This window comes from Jaculus jaculus, chromosome 7 (assembly GCF_020740685.1).
Source record: "Jaculus jaculus isolate mJacJac1 chromosome 7, mJacJac1.mat.Y.cur, whole genome shotgun sequence".
Taxonomy (NCBI): domain Eukaryota; kingdom Metazoa; phylum Chordata; class Mammalia; order Rodentia; family Dipodidae; genus Jaculus; species Jaculus jaculus.
In genome coordinates, this window is record NC_059108.1 from 36476062 (window position 1) to 36498356 (window position 22295).

At 45.4% G+C, this 22295-nt stretch overlaps 1 protein-coding gene across 1 annotated transcript in view; it reads left to right on the forward strand.

The window, feature by feature from the left end:
- Positions 1 to 21496, forward strand: part of Ddo (D-aspartate oxidase) — a 31075-nt gene extending 9579 nt beyond the window's left edge. The window contains exons 3-5 of the mRNA XM_004660631.2: positions 341 to 449; positions 7390 to 7566; positions 20268 to 21496. Coding sequence (XP_004660688.2) covers positions 341 to 449; positions 7390 to 7566; positions 20268 to 20835 — 854 coding nt within the window. The 3' untranslated portion in view covers positions 20836 to 21496. The remainder of the gene's footprint in view (positions 1 to 340; positions 450 to 7389; positions 7567 to 20267) is intronic.
- The last annotated feature ends 799 nt before the right edge of the window (positions 21497 to 22295 follow it).

The window sequence follows — 22295 nt, forward strand, 5'->3', positions numbered from 1 at the left end:
GAGAGATGGCTTAGTGGTTAAGGCGCTTGCCTACGAAGTCAAAGGACCCAGGTTCAATTCCTCAGGATCCACGTAAGCCAGATGCACAAGGAGGCACATGCGTCTGGAGTCAGTTTGCAGTGGCTGGAGATCCTGGCGCGCCCATTCTCTATCTGCTTCTCTCTCTCTCTCAAATAAATAAAACCCAAACTCGGGTCTTTGGTGTATCTTCCAACTCCATGGGGAGTTTTATTTAAGTGCTTCTCCTGGCCTCCTTCTACCTCACCCTTGCCAGTCCTTGTTGGGGGGTGAGTCATTTTCATCCCTTCTTTTCCACATTGTCTTCCCGGTGTTATTACAGATACACCCGTTCACACGGTGAAGCGGTGGTTCAGGGAGACCTTTGACCACCTGTCTGCCATCGCCAGGTCTGCAGATGCTGTGGATGCCGGCGTTCACCTGGTGTCTGGGTAAGAAAAGGAACCTGAAGTTATTTTAGAATGTATCACAATACGGACAGACATTAGAAGCCCACATTAAAAAAAATGTATCGAGCGCCTGTTGGGAGCAGCATACTGAGTTGGATGTGGGAGGAATTAGAAAAGCCATTTTAGACTTCAAAGAACTTGAGGAACAGAAGTGATAGGATTCGATTGTTTTATGAAGCAATAAACACCCATTTCAGGTTTCTACCTCAAATGCTGTTTTGAGTTTCCAAATGTGTGATGGTTAAAAATACAGAGAAAACCCACAAGCATCCCACATAGCAGGTGAACATTGAATTCGGGTGATGGGGGTGCTGTGGCTGATGGAAAAGGAAGAAGGTGTGGCATTGGGATAGGGACAGGAGTATAAGCCAGAGGGTATCATTTTTTAAGATTTTTTTTGTTCATTTTTATTTATTTATTTGAGTGTGACAGAGAGAGAAAGAGACAGAGAGAGAGAGAGAGAGAGAGAGAGAGAGAGAGAGAGAGAATGGGCGCCCCAGGGTTTCCAGCCACTGCTAATGAACTCCAGACACATGCGCCCCCTTGTGCATCTGGCTAATGTGGGTCCTGGGGAATTGAGCCTCGAACCAGGGTCCTTAGGTTTAACAGGCAAGCGCTTAACCGCTAAGCCATCTCTCCAGCCCCCCGGAGGGATATCTTATTTATTTGAGAGTCCTTGGAAAAACGAGATGGTCTAAAGACGTAAATTTTGTAGGTCACTGAAGTTCTACTTTCTTTGTGGTGCTGGGGATTGAACCCAGAGCCTTGTGCATGCTAGGCAAGTGTTTTGAGCACTGAGCTACATCCCCACCTCTAAAGGTTGCCTTTGAAGTACCATTTAGAGAATAGATCTAGGTGTGGTGGTGCAAACCTCTGATCCCAGCACTCGAGAGACAGATCACTGTGAGTTTGAGGCCAGCCTGGGACTACAGAGTGAGTTCCTGGTCAGCCTGGGCTAGAATGAGACCCTAGCTGAAAAAAGAAACTAAACAAAACAAAACAAAAATATAGTGTTTCTGAAGTGACTAGCACACTTCTATTTATTTATTTATTTATTTATTTTTATTTTATTTTGAGAGCAACAGAGAGAGAAAGAGGCAGATAGAGAGAGAGAGAGAATGGGCGCGCCAGGGCCTCCAGCCACTGCAAACGAACTCCAGACGCGTGCGCCCCCTTGTGCATCTGGCTAACGTGGGACCTGGAGAATCGAGCCTTGAACCGGGATCCTTAGGCTTCATAGGCAAGTGCTTAACCACTAAGCCATCTCTCCAGCCCTATTTATTTTTAATATCTGAACTTTAGGGCACCTGTATGATTAAATGAGGCTTAAGAACAGATTCTATTTAGCATTACTTTTTAAAAAATAATTTTAACACATTTATTTGTGTGTGTGTGTGAGAGAGAGAGGGAGAGAGGCAGGCAGATAGAGAGAGAGAGAGAGACAGAGAGAGAGAGAGAGCAGGGATTTTAAATGGGACTCCTGATGCCACTTTGTGTATCTGCCTTACAGGGGTACTGGAGTATTGAATCCCCACCCAGCAGGTTTTGCAAGAAGTTCTTTTAACCACTGAACCATCTTCTTAGCTTTGTAAAAAGTGCCTTGATCTGCTGAGCTATCTCCTCAGCTTCCTATTTGCCTCTTCTTTTTAAAAAAAAATATATTTTATTTATTTATTTGAGACTGAGAAAGAGAGAGAGAGAATGGTCACGCCAGGTCCTCCAGCCACTGCAAATAAACTCCAGTTGCATGAGCCCCCTTGTGCATCTGGCTTACAAGGATCCTGGAGAGTTGAACTGGTATCCTTTGGCTTTGCAGGCAAATACCTTAATCACTAAGCCATCTCTCCAGCCCCCTATTTATCATTTCTAACATAAGCATTTAAATTATGACAATTTCTTCCTATGTCTTTTATAATAATTGAGAACTTTAATATATGAACATGCAATAATTTGATCATGGTCTCATCTTTTTTTTTTTCTCAGTTTTTGTTCTCTGTCCCCCTGCACCCATCCCTTGAGGACCCTCACCTTCCAAGGTGGTCCTTCCTCTGTTTTATGGTCTCCTTCCTTTTATCCTCTGTCCTCCATGTCAAAATGTTGATAGCTCAGAACTGTGCTGGTCTTGTGGGGATATCGGTAATCACTGTGACATCATGAGTGCACCAGTCAGTTGATGTGGGAAGGACTGCACCCCAAAGTACACCCAGTGGTTTTTACATTCTTTCTGCCCCCTCTTCCACAGTGTTCCTTGAGCTTTGGAGTGTGTGGTAGGAATCTCCTTTAGTGTTGATTCCTTGATATCCTCTTATTTTCTTTTTTTTAATTTTTAAAATTTTATTTATTTATTTAAGAGAAAGAGGGAGAGAGAGAATGAGCAGCTCAGGGCCTCCAGCCACTGCAAACAAACTCCAGATGCATGCGCCCCCTTGTGCATCTGGCTTATGTGGGACCTGGAGAATTGAACCAGGGTCCTTGGGCTTCACAGGCAAGCACTTAACCTCTAAGCTATCTCTCCAGTCCCCCTTCCTGTATCTTTTAAACACTAAGCAGTATTATCGCTTTAAAAAAATATTTTATTTATTTATTTTATTTGAAAGAGAGGGAGGGAGAAATAGAGACAGAGAGAGGGGCAGAGAGAGATGGGCACACTAGGGTCTCTAGCCACTGCAAACAAATTCCAGACATGTGCCACCTTGCGCATCTGGCTTCCATGGGTATTGGGGAATTGAACCTTGGTCCTTAGGCTTCACAGGAAAACGCCTTAACTGCTAAGCCATCACTCCAGTCCCCCCTTTTTAAAAAAATATTTATTCATTTTATTTGAAAGAGAGAGAAGGAGAGACAAAGAGAGGCAGAGAGATCTATCACTTTAGGTCTCATTGTGCTTTATATGGCACAAGGCATCTGTCACCTGTGACAGCCTATGTGGTGGCAGCGTTAAGAAGAGCAGAAGGGGGCTGGAGAGATGGCTTAGCGGTTAAGCGCTTGCCTGTGAAGCCTAAGGACCCCGGTTCGAGGCTCGGTTCCCCAGGTCCCACGTTAGCCAGATGCACAAGGGGGCGCACGCGTCTGGAGTTCATTTGCAGAGGCTGGAAGCCCTGGCGCGCCCATTCTCTCTCTCTCCCTCTACCTGTCTTTCTCTCTGTGTCTGTCGCTCTCAAATAAATAAATAAAAAATTAAAAAAAAAAAAAAGAAGAGCAGAAGGATGCTCACTTTCTACTGACCTCTCAGAGTACCACGTATGTGTACCACGGAGACTCTTAGATCAGCGCCAGTCTCCTTTTCTGATGCAGGCTTCCCACGGCGTAGTCTACTGAGTTACAAGAGGACCCCAATTACTGCCCCGTCTTCTTCTTCCCTTCCCCTCACCGTGCAATCGTCAACGTGGACAGTGACATCACTAACGTACCAAAGTAGCAGTCTTACTTTTCCATGAGACTGTGGGTTGAGCTGTCTATACTTCAGGGCATTTCTCCCCCTCTCCCCGGTTTCTGTCTCTGTCTCTCTCCTCTCTCTTCAAAGCCAGCTGATAAGCCACACAGGAGAATGGTGCTGATTGTGTTATGGTCAGACTTAATTTTGTTCAGAATCAATATGAACTAATCTAATTCGCAAACTTTGCCTCTAAGTCATTTTTGGAAACAAACATGTCCAAAGCGCTTTCTCTTCAAAGATAAGGCTTTACACATGTCCTGTGCATCTCTGGCCTAGCCTTATTCTTCTGTCCATTTCAGTCTCGTTAACATTGTTCAGTACCAGGCATTTCTAGGGAGGTAGTAGAGGTATAGCAATGAGGTGCAGTAGATGCTTAATAAATATGTGACTTTTTTTTTTTTAACAGAAGACAGACACAGCCCTTGCCTTGTGTGGTTTGTGGACTGTAGGAAATTACTAAATCTTGTAAGTTACCCATGAGGCATCAGTTACCAAAGAGAAGAGTATAGAGAGCTATGGAAGCCTAGGTCTGGAGAAGAAACTTGCTGTGGAAACTCATAGGAAGTCATGTAGAAATGTGTTTTGTGTGAGGCCCTCGGAATGAGAGTGTTCATCTGATGAGATAAAAGGGTCGGAGACAGGATGTGGGTCCAGAGGAAACAGCATTCCAGGTAGAGGGAACACCACCCACATAGGCCCAAGTCTTAGGTGACTATGGAAAGTCATTGATGGAGTTTACACAGTGAAGTAACTGAGTATAAATCATCACATTTTCATTCAAAGATTTAATTTTTTATTTTCCTTTATTTATTTGCGAGAGAAATAGGCTGGGGGAGGGGGAGGGAGAGAGAGAGAAAGAATGAGCATGCCAGGGCCTCCAGCTGCTGCAAACAAACTCCAGACGTATGTGCCCCCATGTGCATCTAGATGGCTTACATGGGTCCTGGGGAATTGAACCTGGGTCCTTTGGCTTTGCAGGCAAGCGCCTTAACCACTTAACCACCAGCCCTGCATCCAAAGATTTTTAAAATATATTTCATTTATTTATTTGAGAAAAAGAAAGAGGCAGAGAGCAAGAGAGAGAAAGAAAGAGAGAGAATGGGCACACCAGGGCCTCTAGCCACTGCACACAAACACACACCACCTTGTGTATCTGGCTTTATGTGGGAACTGGGGAACTGAAGCTGGGTCCTTTGGCTTTGCTGGCAAATGCCTTAACCCACTAAGCTATCTCTCCAGCCCCCATCCAAAGATTTTTATCTGTAGTATGGAGAGTGGATTAGTGGAAAGTGTTGTGGCCGGGTAGATTAGTTATTAATAATAGGGAGAGAGAGTAGATGGGTTTGAGAAAAGATGAGGAGGAGATTGGATAGCTAATGGCGAGGGAGGATGCGGAGAGCTGACAGATGACTCCTGAGTTTTTGTTATTTGCACCATGGTGGATAGATTCCAATTTTGGAGTTGGATACTGCTGAGAAGTGTGTGGGGGTGTGCATGTGTGGGTGTGTAAGACATCTTAGACTTACTTGAGTATGTTTGTGTATAGGGAGGTAGGGAAGGAGAGAAGACAAAGAGAGAGAGGGAGAGAGAGAGAGAGAGAGAGAGAGAATGAAAATGAATTTAGGGGGCTGGGAGTGTAGCTTTCTGAGGCTTGGCTCAGAGAAGGTGGTTAAGCTCTAGAGGAGGATCATGGAGCCCAGCGGAGCGAGACGGGAAGACTCATTGCTCAGTTATGCACCAAGCATCATTTTCTTTATTCCCCATCACTTAATTACTAGAAATAGAAGTTCTGGCATGCCAGTGGTCACATCTTTAGCATCTTTTGTCCCTTGCTGCTTCAGGACAATGATGATTACAATTACTGAAGGGAAGGAACACCCCAAGACTTACAAGTTCAATCACATGTGTAGCAGGTCTTAGCTGCCCTTTTATAGGCTTCTTGTCAACACTCAACATATATATATAGCAGACTCATCCATCCCCACCATGCTGTGAGCCCCCCTTGGTGACTCCTGGCTTCTCTTTAGTCCTCCAGCTAATCTTGGTGACCTACCATTTGACTCATAATTCACAGCCCTGCACACTTGATGGCTACAAATTCTTACAGTTTAGATATCCCTTTGAAAATTGAGGGTAGCCTTTAAACTTTTCACATTTTGCTTATAATTTGTGTCAAGCATTGTGCGAAACATAAAAACCTTTCCTCTAAAATGCATTGTCATCAGTAAATAAAAAAAAAGTCATGGCAAGGCACTTTAGAAAAAGTGAATTAATTTCAGTTGTTGAAAATGTATGTTCATTTTATTTATCTTTGTCATAGTGGGAATTGAAACTTGGACTTTATGCATGCTAAGCAAGAGCCCTATCACTAACCCCCAGACCTGCCAGTTGCTTTTTTTTAAAAAAATTTTTGTTCATTTTTACTTATTTATTTGAGAGTGACAGAGAGAGAGAAGGAGAGAGACAAATAGAGAGAGAATGGGCGCGCCAGGGCTTCCAGCCACTGCAAACGAACTCCAGATGCATGCGCCCCCTTGTGCATCTGGCTAACGTGGGTCCTGGGGAATCGAGCCTCGAACTGGGGTCCTTAGGCTTCACAGGCAAGTGCTTAACCACTAAGCCATCTCTCCAGTCCCCAGTTACTTTTTAAAATTAAATATCCTATTTTATTTATTTGCAAGGAGAGAGGAGGGGAGGAGAATGGGCATGCCAGGGCCTCTAGCCTCTGTAAATAATAATAATAATAATAATAATAATAAATAAAAACTCCTGATGCATGTGACACTTTGGGTATCTGGCTTGATGTGGATACTGGGAATCAAACCTGGGTTGTTAAGCTTTGCAGGCAAGTACCTTAAGTGCTCAGCCATCTCTTCAGCCATTATTATTATTATTATTATTATTATTATTATTATTGAGGTAGGGTCTTGTTCTAGCCCAGACTGACTTGGAATTCACTATGTAGTTTTAGGCTAGCCTTGAACTCACAGCCATCCTCCTACCTTGGCCTTCCAGTTGGCACACACCTTTAATCCCAGCAAATATTTTTATTTGTGTATTTGCCTGTGTGTGTGTTTGTGTGTGTGTGTGTGTGTGTGTGTGTGTGTGCACATGCATGCACACATATGTGTATGGGTGGGACAGGTCTTCTTGCCACTGCAAATGAACGCCAGAAAGCTGTACCACTTTTTGGGTCTGGCTTTACATGGCAACTGGGGAATTGAACTCAGGCAAACAGGCTTTGCTAGCAAGTGCCTTTGACCATCGAGCTGTCTCTCCAGCCCTGCAAGTTACTTTTGAAATGGTTTGTCCCTTTAGTCATGAGCATTTGCAATTCAGTCATCTGAACCCAAGAGAATGACAGAATAGATCTTTCCCTTTGTGGTCTTTGGAAGTGAATTTTTTTAAATGCTTTAGAGAATGTCGCACCGAGAAATACATGATTTCACCGAATTTCAGGAGTGTTTTCCACTTTCTGTGCTTAAGTTGGCAGATATTTCGGAGCATGCCCTCCGAAGAAGTGCCCTTCTGGGCTGACGTGGTTCTGGGATTTCGAAAGATGACAGAGACTGAGCTGAAGAGGTTCCCACAACATGTGTTTGGCCACGCTTTTACAACCCTGAAGTGTGAGACTTCTGCCTACCTCCCCTGGCTGGAGAGAAGGTTAGTTGAAATGGGTCTGCATGGCTTTCCCTGTCTGTTGTAGTCACAAATTACTGTCTTCATCAGACACAGAGCTGAAATTCTCTGGCCCCCTCAGTGCCCCTTACACTGTCTCGGTTCCTACAAATGGCTACTAGTTGGCAGGCTTCACGAGGCAAAGACAAAGTCTGTGCCACACATGGTCACTTATTTGATGCTTGTTGGCAGTGTGGCCTGAGATGTTTCCTTTGTCCCAAATCCCCTTAGGGAAAAGTCAATTATTGAAACAACATCTTACTTTTCTCATCTGGAAAAATGGAGAGTAAGCTGTGAAATGATATGATGTACTTCAGGTCTTTGGGTGAGAAAATATTAGGTTATTGTAAATTTTTTTCTCATTTGCAGTAAAATAGCTTCATAGTTATTCTTTTGGTCATGAATGAGAACACTAAAATTGAAGATATATCCAAATTGTGTCATTTCTTTCTTATTGAATTCAGTCTGGAGAGATGGCTTAGTGATTAAGGAGCTTGCTATGAAACCTAAGGACCCAGGTTTGATTCCCCAGTACCCATGTAAGCCAGACGCCCAACGTGGCACATGTAACTAGAATTCAAATGCAGTGGCTGGAGGCCCTGGTGTACCCATTCTCTCTCTCAAATACATACATACATACATACATACGTAAATAAAAATGCAATAATTAAATTTAGCCCTTAATACGTTGGACTTGCATTTTAGAATGTTTTCTTAGTTTTCAGGACTTCCTATTTCTATTTTGTTCTGAGCTACATCAAAAATATTGCTAGTTTAGTCTGCTCATTGCAGCAGGTTGAGAGTTGTGAGTCGTAGACCCTTTGATTCCCAAAGGGTCAAAGTTGAGAATCTGTCATCTGAAGTACTTGGGACCAGGAGTGTTTTGGATCTTAGATCTTTTTTTTTAAGGGGGGGAGTGGGAGATATTTGCCTGTACTGGAAGAAAGCCTGCAACTGGCCGGCATGGTGGAGGAAGAGACTCACCTGTCTCCTTTACTTCCATGACAAGTTTTCTGGGGCAGTGAAGCTCAGCTCCACAGCAGGCAAGGAGTTCGGGCCAGCGGGAGGCAGGGCAGTGTGGCCCCGTGAGAGGGTGGGACACCTGGAGCTCACTCTGGAGGCTGGGCAGTTCCAGATGGGCAAACCCACCATCCCTGCCTGTCCCTCACACCCAGGGTCTGTTCTCTCACCTCCTACGCCTCTCCCCTGCCACGAGAGCATTCTGCCTTCTGTGTTCTGACTCATTTTGCTCAGCGAGCTGCCTTGCTAGGCTTCTGCCTCAGCATGAGCTTTTGAAATTGCACCAACTCCCAGGCAGATATATAATATCTTATTACAACTCAGATCGTTAATATTTTTCAAGGAACGGAAGAGACGGTCCTTTCTCAAACATGGCCCAATAACATCCAGAACCAACCAACCAGCAAAAAGCCCTCAGAAGTTTAATCTCCCGTGCAGGTCGTATTTTATATCCTTGGACAGTGAAGTCACATGCTGCTGTTTTACTTGCCTTCCCAGAAATGAATCATAGAGGCTGTACGTCTTCAGCCAGGCAGCCTACCTACACAAATTATCCTACACGGACGAGAGCTGACCTGTGGTGCTCCTTTTTGGTGCTGGAGCTAGGCGGGGAGGCGGGGAGAGGGGGGGCTGTGACTTAGGTCCACTGATTTCCCTCCAGGAGGCAAGGAATACTCCTGTGGCCCGGGGGAGGCCACACTGACCACCGTGCTGATGACACCGAGATGTCCTTGCACTCCTTGCTTACTCTCTGATAAGGCTTCTCTGTCACTTTCCTGGACAGGCCTCTGTCTCCCATTATGTATTTGTTTGTTTGTTTGACAGAGAGAAAGAGTGAGGAAGAGAAGGAGGGAGAGACAGAGAGAATGGGTGCTCCAGGGCTCCAGCTACTGCAAACGAACTCCAGAAGCATGCTCCCCGTTGTGCATCTGGCTAACATGGGTCCTGGGGAATCGAACTTGGGTCCTTTGGCTGTGCAGACAAACGCCTTAACTGCTACGCCATCCCTCCAGCCCCTCAGTCTCCCTTTTTAAAAAAATTCTCCCATACCCTGTGTTCACCCACTGACTCAATTCCTGTGACCTGTCAGGCGGCTGTACAGGAATATGCACCTATGCTGAGCAGTGACAAGGGACAGCCTTGCTCATGGTCCAACTTGCGAAGGTCTTTCCCTCTTATACAGGACTCTCTCTGCTCCTCCTGTTCAACAATACCGGACCTGCTGGAGACAGCTCTTCCTTCCCCAGCACCCATGGGGACTTCTTCCCTGTTCCTGCCCTCTGCCCTTTAGCCCCTAGCCAGAGGAGAGGAGGCACAAGCTCTCCCCCTATCCCCTATCCCCTACCCCCTCACACACAACAGTGAATTCTCCCTGGCTAGGCAAGGACAAAATGGAAGTATACCATCCAAGGTGTTGTGGGGGCATGCTGTGCCCTGTGGTAAAGGCCAAGGGACAGATGGAGGCTGTGCAGGTGACAGCTCCGGTGGCGGCTTTGATAGCTGCTCTAAGGCACATGCCGAAGTGAATTTCCTTGCTCTAGTCCTCCTGCCCCATGGACTAAGGAAAGGTACATGGCTGCTTCCTTCCAGGACCACGAGTCTATAGAAACCCTGCGCCACATCCACGTCCTCTCCTCCGAGAGACCAGAGCTCCACCCCTAGCCCTGATGGGGTTTGGAGTGATGTGTTATGGATTTATGGAGCAGACCGGGCTGGGGTGGATGCTCAGAGGAGTGTGAGATTACATACAGTTCATTGTCAGGGGGCCAGCGAGGACAGTGGGCAGCCGAGGAGACGCATTGGCAGGTCAGAATTAGACTGTGTGCATTTAGTGGTTGTGTAAGCCTAAAATACATTTTAAAATGCAAATGCTAACTATGGTAACTTATGGTAGGCATAGCGACAGGAAATATTGTCAGAAAGAAATTGGGTTTCCCTGCAAATCTGAATGCACACTACTTGCCAACTAAGATTTTAAACTAGCTTTCTCTCTTTTTCTTCTTCATTTATTTTTATTTTTTAAATACTTTTATTTTTATTTATTTAAGAGAGAGAGGGAGAGAAAGAGGCATAGAGAATGAAAGAGAATGGTGTGCCAGGGCCTCCACCTGCTGCAAATGAACTCCAGATGCATGCACTATCTTGTGTTTCGGTCTTACTGTGGGTCCTGGGGAATTGAACCTGGGTCCTTTGGCTTTGCAGTACCCTAGCCACTAAGCATCTCTTCAGCCCTTTTTCTTCATTATTATTATTAATATTAAGAACATACTTTGTAGGGATACATCATGTGTTAGTACCATCTTTTCCCTCCTCCCTGTGCCTACTCCACAGAGAACCCTCCTCAGTGGGGTTGTGGGTTATGTGTTGTGGGAGGTGCAGTATTGGGGGGAGGCCGTGCCTCTGGGCGTGACATCCCAACCTGTGGCTCCTACATCCTTTCTATCTCTCTTCCACAAAATTCCCTGAGGCATGCTGGGTCAGTTTTTTTTTTTTTTTAATTTGAAAGTGACAGAGAGAGAAAGAGGCAGATAGAAAGAGAGGGAATGGGCACGCCAGGGCTTTCAGCCACTGCAAACGAACTCCGGACGCGTGCGCCCCCTTGTGCATCTGGCTAACGTGGGTCCTGGGGAAGGGAACCTCGAACCGGGGTCCTTAGGCGTCACAAGCAAGCGCTTAACCGCTAAGCCATCTCTCCAGCCCGCTGGGTCAGTTTTAAGTGTACTTCAGTGACGGGCTCTTAGGAGCCTCTGGGTCTCTGCTTTGGTAGGTGTTGAGCGTCCTCAGTGTCTGTCTCCTTCACCCTGGGGCTGCTTGTCAGGCTCACTGCAGAAGCAGCTCTCTTGCTGGTCTCCCCACTTTCTCTGTGCTTTTGCCTGGGCCTTAACTGAGATGCGAGGGGTGGTTTATCTGCTCAGGTCTCACTTCCTTCTGACAAAGAAAAGCAGTTTCTCCAATCAAGAGCGAAGTCAGCATAGGTTAAATTGTGTAAGCATTATTAATGGGAGATTTTGATAGATGTAGCCCCTCTTAGCCAAAGACTAGTGGGAGCTTGACACTGGAGAGCGGAATCTTTGTCTGCACAGCAATCAGACCTCCTTCCCAGTTCCAGATATGGGTTCCTTTCCACTGCGTGGGTCTTTAAGCCAATCAGAAAGCCGTTGGATCCCCACCAAGGCTGTGTGCCACCATTGCACTGGCCTGTACTTCTTGTCAGGCTGGTTGCTTCTGGATAGCTTAGACCCCTGCTTGCTCACACCGTTGTTGACCATTTTCCCCCAGTAGCTCACGTGGCGCTTTCCAGCACCAGCAGGGCTAACTCTGTGGGGACCGGCTCTCTTCCAGATTCCAGCCGGGCCTCTCTTTGTTCTGTGTTGGCAGCGTCTGGTGTCTTCAGCAATAGGGTCTTACCTCCTACCTCATTTGTGTAATCAAGTGCTTTGACAGAAGCCTGTCTTGTTTTAGGGACCTCGAAGATCTCTCTGATCAACAACACAATATGGGTAGCACCTATTTCTGGTACTGCGAGTTACAGGTCAGAGTCAAGTTTGTTTTTTTGTTTTTTCCATTTTCTTTGTCATTAACAAACTCCAGATGTATGCACCATCTTGTGCAGCTGGCTTATGTGGGTCCTGGGGAATTGAACCTGGGTCCTCTGGCTTTGCAGTCAAGCACCTTAACTGCTGAGTCATCTCTCCTGTCTCCAAATTTTCTAAGGTTAGGCTTCATCCCACCCTCTCCAGGGCCTTTCTTTTGGGGAGGTCCCTTTATATTCCTGTTGAGGGCTATATCTTTTAGTCTACCTTCAAGGAGAAAGGTTTCTATGGTACCAGTTCATTTTGGGTTTAGTTTTGTGTTTATGTCTCCCCCACTCTCCCTTTCCCATCCCCCAGACCCTTCCCCCCCAATTGTCTGGGCCTCAAGTTGCCTATTTGGTATGCCAGCAACTCAAGCTGATCCAGGTTAGGTGCCACAGATGAGTTCTTTTCTTATTTGTCTTCTTTTTCTTTTTGTTGTTGTTGTCAAACTGACTAAATATAGTTGATATATTTTTTTAAATTTTTATTTATTTATTTGAGAGAGGCAGAGAGAGATAGAGAGGGAGGGGGAGAGGGAGAGAGAGCAAGCACCAGGGCCTCCAGCTACCACAAATGAACTCCAGACGCGTGTGCCCTTGTGCATCTGGCTTATGTGGGTCCTGGGGAATCGAGCCTCGAACCGGGGTCCTTAGGCTTCACAGGCAAGTGCTTAACCACTAAGCCATCTCTCCAGCCCTATAGTTGATATTTTGACCCCTGGTAATAAGGCATCATTTTTCAGTTTGAAAACAAGGAGTCATGTTTAATAATGACTAAGTGCACACAACACATCCAGATCCCAGCACTGCTTCCTCTAATGAAGCCTTTAAAAAGAAACAGAACATTTATTTGAGAGAGAGAGTGTGAGAGATAGAAGCAGATATATAGAGAGAATGGGCTCTTTACATGGGTGCTGGGGAATCAAACACAGGTCGTTAAGCTTTTCAGGCTAGCATCTTAGCCACTGAGCCATCTTTCCAGCCTTTGTAAAGTCTTTACATAAAACATCTCATGGAGCCAGTTCTGCCCTTCTCATCAGTGACTCAGGTCCTCGATCTTGGTCCTGGCCCTCTTCATCTTCAGCATGGCTCCTTTCCAATCCGTTTCCACACAGAAAATACCGTTTTCCTCATTCTCACTGGTTTTAGGATAGAGATCCCACCTCAGTAATCAGAGTCAGAGAGCTGGCTCTAAGCGGAGGTGGGGGAAGAGGTCCCCCCAGGTTGGGATCCCAGCTCGGGCAGCCCTGCTGTGACTCAGGCCTCCTCAGATCTGAGAATTGATGCCTTCATCTGTCAGCGAGGACAAGCGGGCGCCTGGGATGCCAGCTGGGCACAGGCACAGCACCACCCTCCTTCCTGTGGCAGAGTCACAAAGGCTTCCACTGCAGCTGGTCGGCAGCGAAGTCACTCACAAAGGCCTTGACCTTCTGTCCAGAGCAGCCTTAGATCCTTCGCGGCAGTTTTCACTTTATTGCTGTGCAACAACACAAAGCCTGTTAGGATAATAGTCTAAAAATAAGGTATCGTCTGCCCCAAAGGAATGCCAATCAGCTTAGAAACCACTCAAATTTTTAGAAATAATTTATTTATTTATTTATTTTTTTGAGAGAGAGAATGGGTGTGCTAGGGCCTCGAACCACTGAAAAAGAACTTCAGATGCATGTGCCGCCTTGTACATATGGCTTTATGTGGGTCCTGGGGATTCAAACCCGGGTCCTTGGGCTTTGCATGTGAGCATCTTAAGTGCTGAGCCATTTCTCCAGCCCTAAAACCACTCAAATTTTAAGTTAACAGAAAAGCTTTTTCTTTTTTATGTTCCCTCCGCTCACATTTATTAATTTCCAAAAAGAATTAAGAGTGTGAGCATCCGCAAGTGGGTGCCAGGCCTGGGCATGGTAGGTTGGCTTCGCTGGCTTAACTGGGCCTCTCGGCTGGGTTGCACCCTCCCTCCTGTCCTGTCTTGCCATTCGAAGGCCCAGAGGTCCCTGATGCCCCCTGTCTGTCCCCAGGGCCGCCACACCTGCATTTCCACAGCAGAGCCCCTCCTTCCTGTGTAGTGGCCCCCAGCGTTTCTTTGGCCCTGTGTCATTCTGCCTGGGGTGCGGGGTTTGGGGTGGGGCTGGGAGGTGGGAGATGTGAAGTACATGTGAAGAATGATTCAGTGGAGCCCTGTCCTTCTGAGGGAGATAATCAACTCAACCTCCCTCCTTGAAGAAGCTTCCAGTAGGTTGAAGGAAAAGCCCTGAAGGTCACCATCTTCTGGGTCTAACAGTCAGACAGATGCAATCCAGCGCATGGATGAGCATTAGGCTTGTCAAAGAAAGGGGTACTTTCACATTTTAGGATGATTGCTGCAGGACATGAAGCTGGATTGTTTAGTCAATGGAGCTCTCATTTCCTCAGAGATTGGGGCAGTGATGGGTTCTGTCTCTAGCATGAGGTCCTGTGCAGTGGCAGGAAACTCCCAGGGGACAGTTATCAAGTGTTTCATCTCCCAAATCATGTCCCCATAAACTTCCAGAATAGAAACCTCATGGGGATATTAACATAACTTTTTAGGTACTTGGCCATCTAAGTTCACATCTGGCCTCTCCATCCAGTTTCCTCCTGTGCCATGGGGCTGTGTAATGAGTGAGCACCCTCCCCCCCCCCAGCTCACCTTATAATGGCTTAAGATAGGGTGCCCTGGGCTCATGCAGCAGGTCTCTTCCTGGGAATACAAGACCCAGGGGGGACATGACATGCCTGGCAGGACCTCCCCTGATGTTATGGTCTCTCTCTCTTTTTAGTTTCTTCTTTTTTCCTTTTTTATTAGTTATGTACACAGCGTATATACAGCCATGTTAGCATCCTCATTATCCTCCTTCCTGTCGTCCCCCGCCTCCGAAGGGACCCTCCTCATTGGGGAATGTGGGCTGTGCATTGTTATGGTCTCTTATATAGTCTCCAGTGACAGCTTGGATTTCTCTCATAGCTTCAAGCAGGGCCGTTGAAATAGAAAAGAAGAACATTCGCATTTATTGAATTCTTACATAGGTTTGACAACATTTTGAGTCAGGCACTCTTATCCCTAGATTATAGTTAAGGAAACAAGTTCAGAGAATTCAAGAAATTTGTTTGAATCCCAAGGCTGGTAAGTTCTCCTATTTCCCTGAATTAGGAAAACGATTCCAAATTCTAATTAGAATGGCTGAGCACAGAACATAATGTTCAAATACTAGCAGAGTCTAACGAAACCTGGGCTGGGGAGATGGTCCAGCAGTTAAAAGTACTTGCTTGCAAAGCCTGTCAACCCCTGTTCAATTCTCCAGGACCCACTAAAGCCAGATGCACAAAGTGGTGCATGTGTCTAGAGTTTGTTTACAGTGGCAGGAGGCCCTAGCATGTCCATACTATCTTTTTCTCCTCACAGATAAATAAATGAAATATTAAACAAAGGAAAAATAAAACCAAGATATGTGCAAATAATGGTCAACTTGAAGCTTTTAAAGATTCAAAAAGTCATACTTAGTTAAATATAAGTAATATGTAGATGTAGAGGGCAGGTATATTTATATATCATAGGCAGCCTTGTATTTTGTAGTAATATGACAAGCATTTAGCCCCTCTCCCTGTTTTTTTCTTACAATAAGGCTTTCCTGGGCTGAAGGGATGGCTTAGCAGTCAAAGCACTTGCCTGCAAAGCCTAATGACCCAGGTTTGGTTCCCTAGTACCCATGAAAAGCCAGATGCACAAAGGAGCACATGCCTCGAGTTCATTTGCAGTGACTGGAGGCCCTGGAGTGCCCATTGATGCTTGGAAAGTTAAGTAACTTGACAAGGTCATACGAATGGTGAAGGGTAGACTTCCTCTTCCCCCACTTCCTAGCAGTCTTTTCTTGGTGTTTATTTATCTATTTATTTATATTTTTTACTTTTTTGGTTTTTCGAGGTAGGGTCTTGCTGTAGCCCAGGCGAACCTGGAATTCACTCGGTAGTCTCAGCGTGGCCTTGAACTCATGGCAATCTTCCTACCTCTGCCTCCCCAGTGCTGGGATTAAAAGCGTGCACCACCACAAAACTCCAGCCTACTCTTCTTTCTTTTTTTAAACAAAATTTTAGTATTTTTCTTTTTCTTTTATTAGAGAGTGAGAGAGACAAAGAGGCAGATGAGAGAGAGAATGGGCCATTGCAAACAAACTCCAGATGCATGCATTACCTTGTGCATCTGGCTTTACGTGGGTTCTGGGGAATTGAACCTGGGTCCTTTGGCTTTGCAGGCATGCACCTTAACTGCCATCATCTTGCCAGCCCCAAGCCTGCTCTTCTTTCTATGCTAGTGTCAGGATAAAAGGAGATTTAGAGAATTATTTTACCTTTTAAACCACTCATCCATTAATGTACATCTTATAAACAGAACCTCAGCTTCTGAGAGAACTGAGAACTTGCACCTCTAAAATCTGGTATATTAAATATTTGCAGTCAAATTCTCTACCACTGAGCTATACCCCCATAATATATTAAATATTTGTATCTATGAGCTGTTTTACTTTTTTTTTTTTTTTTTTTAAAAAAAAGCTTTGGCCTCATTCTCTCTTTGAACCATGTTTAGCAACACTAATGATTTTCTTGGTTCTTGGTAGCCCTAAAGTGTGGATGTTTGCCAGATTCTTCTATTTGTGTTTTCTGGGGCCATGCCAGAACATTCCACTGCTTTTCTGGATAACAAGCGAGGGTGCACAGGGTGAAAACATCAGTGCCTGGATGTCTGTTCTGTTGTTTGGTGCACTGGTGCTGAAACAGCCTCATGGGTTGAGTGGGATGTGGACTGCAAAGTTAAATCCTTTAGAAAATGAGGCAACCTTTGGGTTGGCTAGCCTAGTACAGGGCACAGTCAGGCCGACTGCAAAGATTTAATGTTTAATACACAAGTCAAATCTAGAGGTCTCCAGCCAGTCTTCAAACAGGTCTGTTTCTATAGAAGGAAGAGTATGGCCATTGAGGGGGTGGGGGACCTGGACAGCAGCTACCTTTCCCTCAGCTGCAGAGAAGTTGCAAGCCCACTTTAACACACACACACACACACACACACAAAATGTGGGCTGGAGAGATGGCTTAGTGCTTAAGGCACTTGCCTATGAAGCCTAGGGACCCAGGTTCAAGTCCCCAGAACCTACGTAAGCCAGATGGATGAGGTGGCGCCTGCACATAGATGGTGCATGTGTCTGGAGTTCATTTGCAGTGGCTAAGGCCCTGTCACACCCATTCAGTCACTTTCCCTTGTTCTCTCGCTCATTAACATAAAATGCTGTTTGTTACCTTACTGATGAGGAAGCTGGGTTGTTGGGGTCAGGGTCTGTGAGGTCAGGGAACAGCGATGTTGGTATCTTCAACTCTGCTCGACTTGTGGTATTTTCCAGAACTGAGAGCCATCATCAGAAGGCCAGTGCCTGCAGCTAATCTTTCAAGCTAGGGAGCGGAGATAGCATGCCAATCTCTCTCTCTTCCTTTCCTTCCCTCCCTCCCACCTCCCTTCCTCCCTTCCTTTCTTCCTTTCCTTTTATGAGGCAGGATCTTACTCTAGCCCAGGTTAACTTGGAACTCACTCTTTAATCCCAGGCTGGCCTTGAACTCACAGTGATCCTCCTACCTCTGCATCCAAATGATGGGATTAAAGGCGTGTGCCCTCATTCCCTGCTGAATGTCAGTCTCTTAAAACAAGCCTCTCCTTGCTAACTTAAAAGTAGCAGTGACATTGTGTCATCATTTACAACCCTCTAGACACATCTTTATGCTACATCCAGAAGTTTCTATCTTTTCTTATGTTTTCTTACTCATGAAACATCTGCTTATCTAGCCTTGAAGGAAGGTGTGCTCAGAGCTGCTAGCAAGTCGGCCTGGGTCTCTCAGAGACAGGAGGATAGCAGCACTGTCTTCCATTTCGGGTGTCACCCTTCCCAGATTCTCCCTAGAATGTGCCTGAACCCCAGCAGTCGTGGAGAGAGGGGCCGGTGTGGTGCCACCCCGGATTTGTCAGAGTTCTTGAGAGAGACAGAGCTGACTGTGTGTGTGTGTGTGTGTGTGTGTGTGTGTGTGTGTGTGTACATATGTACATTTCTATATGTTCAGAACTTTATTCTGTCAGCTAGCTCTGCCATCTCCCAGTTCTTTGTCAGCCTCGAGGGCCTCTGTGCTTCATGCCATTTTTATCTCTCTGAACAATGTCTGAACTGCTAAGAATCTCTTACATGAAATCCCCTGTAATCTACAAGTGACCTATGAATAAGATTATAGGATTACAGGGATTTAAGATTAAGTTGACAAGATTATTTTTTTAATGGCTTCAAGAGTTTCCATTCCTCAAGACAAAAATAATTGTAGGGATGGATCATGGTGATGATTATGCAGCAGTGTGTGCTCAATGTCATGGTCAGGATGGGGGCTGGGGAGATGACTCAGCAGTTAAACATGCTTGCTTGCAAAGCCTGATGGCCAGGGTTTGACTCCCTAGTACCCATGTAAAGCCAGATGCACAAAATGGCACATGCATCTGGAGTTCATTTGCAACTTCAACAGCCCCTGGAGTGCCCATTCTCTGTTTGCAAATAAATTTAAAAAATTAATAGTCAGAATGATGAATTTCTTTTTTTATGTATTTTCCCACAGTTCAAAAGTGATTACAGGATCTGGCTAAGCCACTTCTCTCATTATTGATATACTTGGTCCAAATGAGTAACTGTCTAAATCATCACCTATGTATTTTTTAAAAAATGTTTTATTTATTTTTTTGCAAGGAAAGATGAGAGAAAGAGTGAGAGAGAGAGAGAATGGGCATGTCAGGACCTCTAGCTGCTGCTAATGAGCTCCAGATGCATGTACTGCTCCGTACATCTGGCTTTATGTGGGTACTGGAGAATCAAACTTGGGTCTTTCGTCTTCACAGGCAAGCACTTTCACTGCTGACTTCTCTCTCCAGCTCCCCTTGTGTGTTTACTTGCATTTGTGCAGACATCTCCATAGATATGTGTGTGTGTGTCCTCTGTTCTAACCATCACCCTACAGAGAACTCACTCATACAGAGGATATGCAAGCGCCAACCGTATGTGGCAACAAAACGTCCATGCTCTTAATGTTTAAACCAGAAGTGTTCAGCTATTTAAAGTAACATATCAATATTTTTTCCAAAATATTTATTTACTTACTTATTTTTATATTTATTTATTTTTTTAAATTTTTAAAAATTTTTATTAGCATTTTCCATGATTATAAAAAAATATCCCATGGTAATCCCCCCCACACACTTTCCCCTTTGAAATTCCATTCTCCATCATATTACCTCCCCATCACAATCATTGTACTTACATATATACAATACCAACCTATTAAGTACCCTTCTCCCTTCCTTTCTCTTCCCTTTATGTCTCCTTTTTAACTTACTGGCCTCTGCTACTATATTTACTTATTTTTACAAGCAGAGAGAGAGAGAGAATGAGAGGGAAAGAGACTGGGCACGACAGGGTCTCTAGCCACTGCAAATGAACTCCAGATGCATGCACTTCTTTATACATCTGACTATATGTGGGAACTAGGGAGTGGAACTTAGGTCCATAGGCTTTGCAGGCAAGCACTTTAACCGCTAAGCCATATCTCTAGCCCCTCGATTTGGTTTTTATTTTGGATCTGTAATGACATGGGAACTCTGAAAAATGTCACAATAGCAAGACAGATAGTTTTCTTTGTTTTGGATGTGGTTTTTATTTATTTGTTTGTTTTTCGAGGTAGGGCCTCACTCTAGCTCAGGCTGACCTGGAATTCACTCTGTAGTCTCAGGGTGGCCTCGAACTCACAGCAATCCTCCTACCCCTGCCTCCCCAGTGCTGGGATTAAAGGAGTGTGCCACCACACCCAACTTGGATTGTTAAAATAGTTTTTCATAGAGGGCCAACAGTAGGCATCTCCAGGTTCCAGAGAAGTGAGGCAGTCCGTCCATGGTTTGAGTTTGCCCTGGATGTTCTTGAGGCCCTGTTTTTGTCCTTGTGTTCCTGTCCTTCACTTCCTGGAAGTGATGAGCAGCTGGTTCCCAAGACTCACTCCAGTCTCTCCTTTCCAGGGTAAGAGGAACTGGGAACCTGCTGCTCACCAGGCGAATAGAAGACCTATGGGAGCTTCAGCCCTCCTTCGACATTGTGGTCAACTGCTCAGGCCTGGGAAGCCAGCAGCTTGCTGGAGACTCCATGGTCTCCCCTGTAAGAGGTCAAGTGCTTCAAGTGCAGGCCCCCTGGCTGAAGCATTTTATCCGTGATGTGAGTGGGCTGACGTATATTTACCCCGGTGCCTCCTATGTGACTCTGGGGGGAACTAAGCAAAAAGGAGACTGGAATCTGTCCCCAGATGCCGAGATCAGCAGAGGCATCTTTTCCCGATGTTGTACGCTGGAGCCTTCCCTTCGCAGAGCCTACGCCATCAAGGAGAAAGTGGGCTTGAGGCCCAGCAGGCTAGGCGTGTGCCTGCAGAAAGAGATCGTGTCCCGAGGGGGCCAGAGGCTATTTGTGGTCCACAACTATGGTCATGGGAGTGGGGGCATCTCGGTGCACTGGGGCTCTGCCATGGAGGCCACTAGGCTGGTGAATGAATGTATCCAGGATCTCAGGGCCTCGGCTACCACGTCAAAGCTGTAGGACCATCCAATGACACCAACAACCCCAGAAACTATTTTTTTTAACTTTTATTTTATTTGTTAGAGAGAGAGAGAGAGTGGGCATGCCAGGGCCTCTGGCCACTGCAAATGAACTCCAGATGCATGTGCCAATAAACTCCAGATACATGTGACACCTTGTGTTTCTGGCTTATGTGGGTCCTGGGGAATCGAACCTGGGTCCTTTGACTTTGCAGGCAAGCGCCTTAACTTCTAAGCCATCTCTCCAGCCCGCCCCCAGAGACTATTAATCAAAGCACAATCTAAGGTTTAGATTAACTTTCCCTTTCCAGTGCATGAAATTTTATTTAGGTATTCTTTGTTTTCAAATTAGAATTATACAACATGAATTAAGAGATTTAGGCAGTTTACTACTAATGGCATAGGATACAAAACTCCATTTTTTGTTTAAAATAGAACTGTTATTCAGTAGCAGAGGCCAGTAAGCTTGAAAGGGAGTCGGGGGGGGGGACTTAATAGGATGGTATTGTATATAAATAAGTAGAACAAATTAATAGGAGTGAAGAAGCCTAAGCGAGGTCAGGGGAAGAGACTGAGTAAGGAAAGGTGAAGGGAGGGCTAATCAAAATCTAAAAGGATATAAATAAATCATATGGAAACCTACTTTTTTGGACAATTGAATACTCAGGAGCCATAGATTGTTACTAGAAAAATTTCAGTGCCAGGGCTGGGATACCTTCCAGTGAGTTGTTGGCCAGAGAGGTCCCTGATGTCCCCAAAACATTACAGGCCATTGCCAAGGCCCTTGGTTTCCCATCAGGAATAGATGGTAAGATTCTATTGCTGAAGATTCCATATACTTGGGCTGCAAAGTCACTGAGAAATCCTGCTGGAGCTGAGCTGAAAACCTCCTCCGTGTAGACCAGCTGACAGAAAGCTGGAAAAAGCCACACTGTATGCAGCTCAATGGGAGAGAGAAATCACCAGTGAAGATACTCCACAGTGGACACTGCAAGCCTTATATGTGGTCAACCAGGCCAAATGAGCCAATGGGTTCAATAGTGGTGCATCTGTTACAGGGGAAACCAACTGCCCTCTAATCTGACTGGAGTCCTGCCCTATGGGAGGGAATACATCCCTGATGCTGAAAACCTACAATAGGGGTAGTCATGAACCCTAGGAGTGTAACTGCTGCTGTCTGGCTAAATGTATATACTATGCTTATCAAACTGCCAAGTAAGCACTTCTCTTAATGTTCATACCCTTATATTAATGCTACTCTCACTTTTGGTTAGAAAACCTTCTCTTTTCAGATGGCAGTGACCCTAGGATCACTCAGAAGACACCATGGTGCTAAAAAGAAGTGACTGAGGAGTGCTCAGCACTGCGGTATCTCGATCACACCTTCCAAGGCTCAGGGTCCATTGTGGAAGAGGTGGTGGAAAGAATGTAAGAGCCAAAGGAAGGGTAGGACTTCTTCAA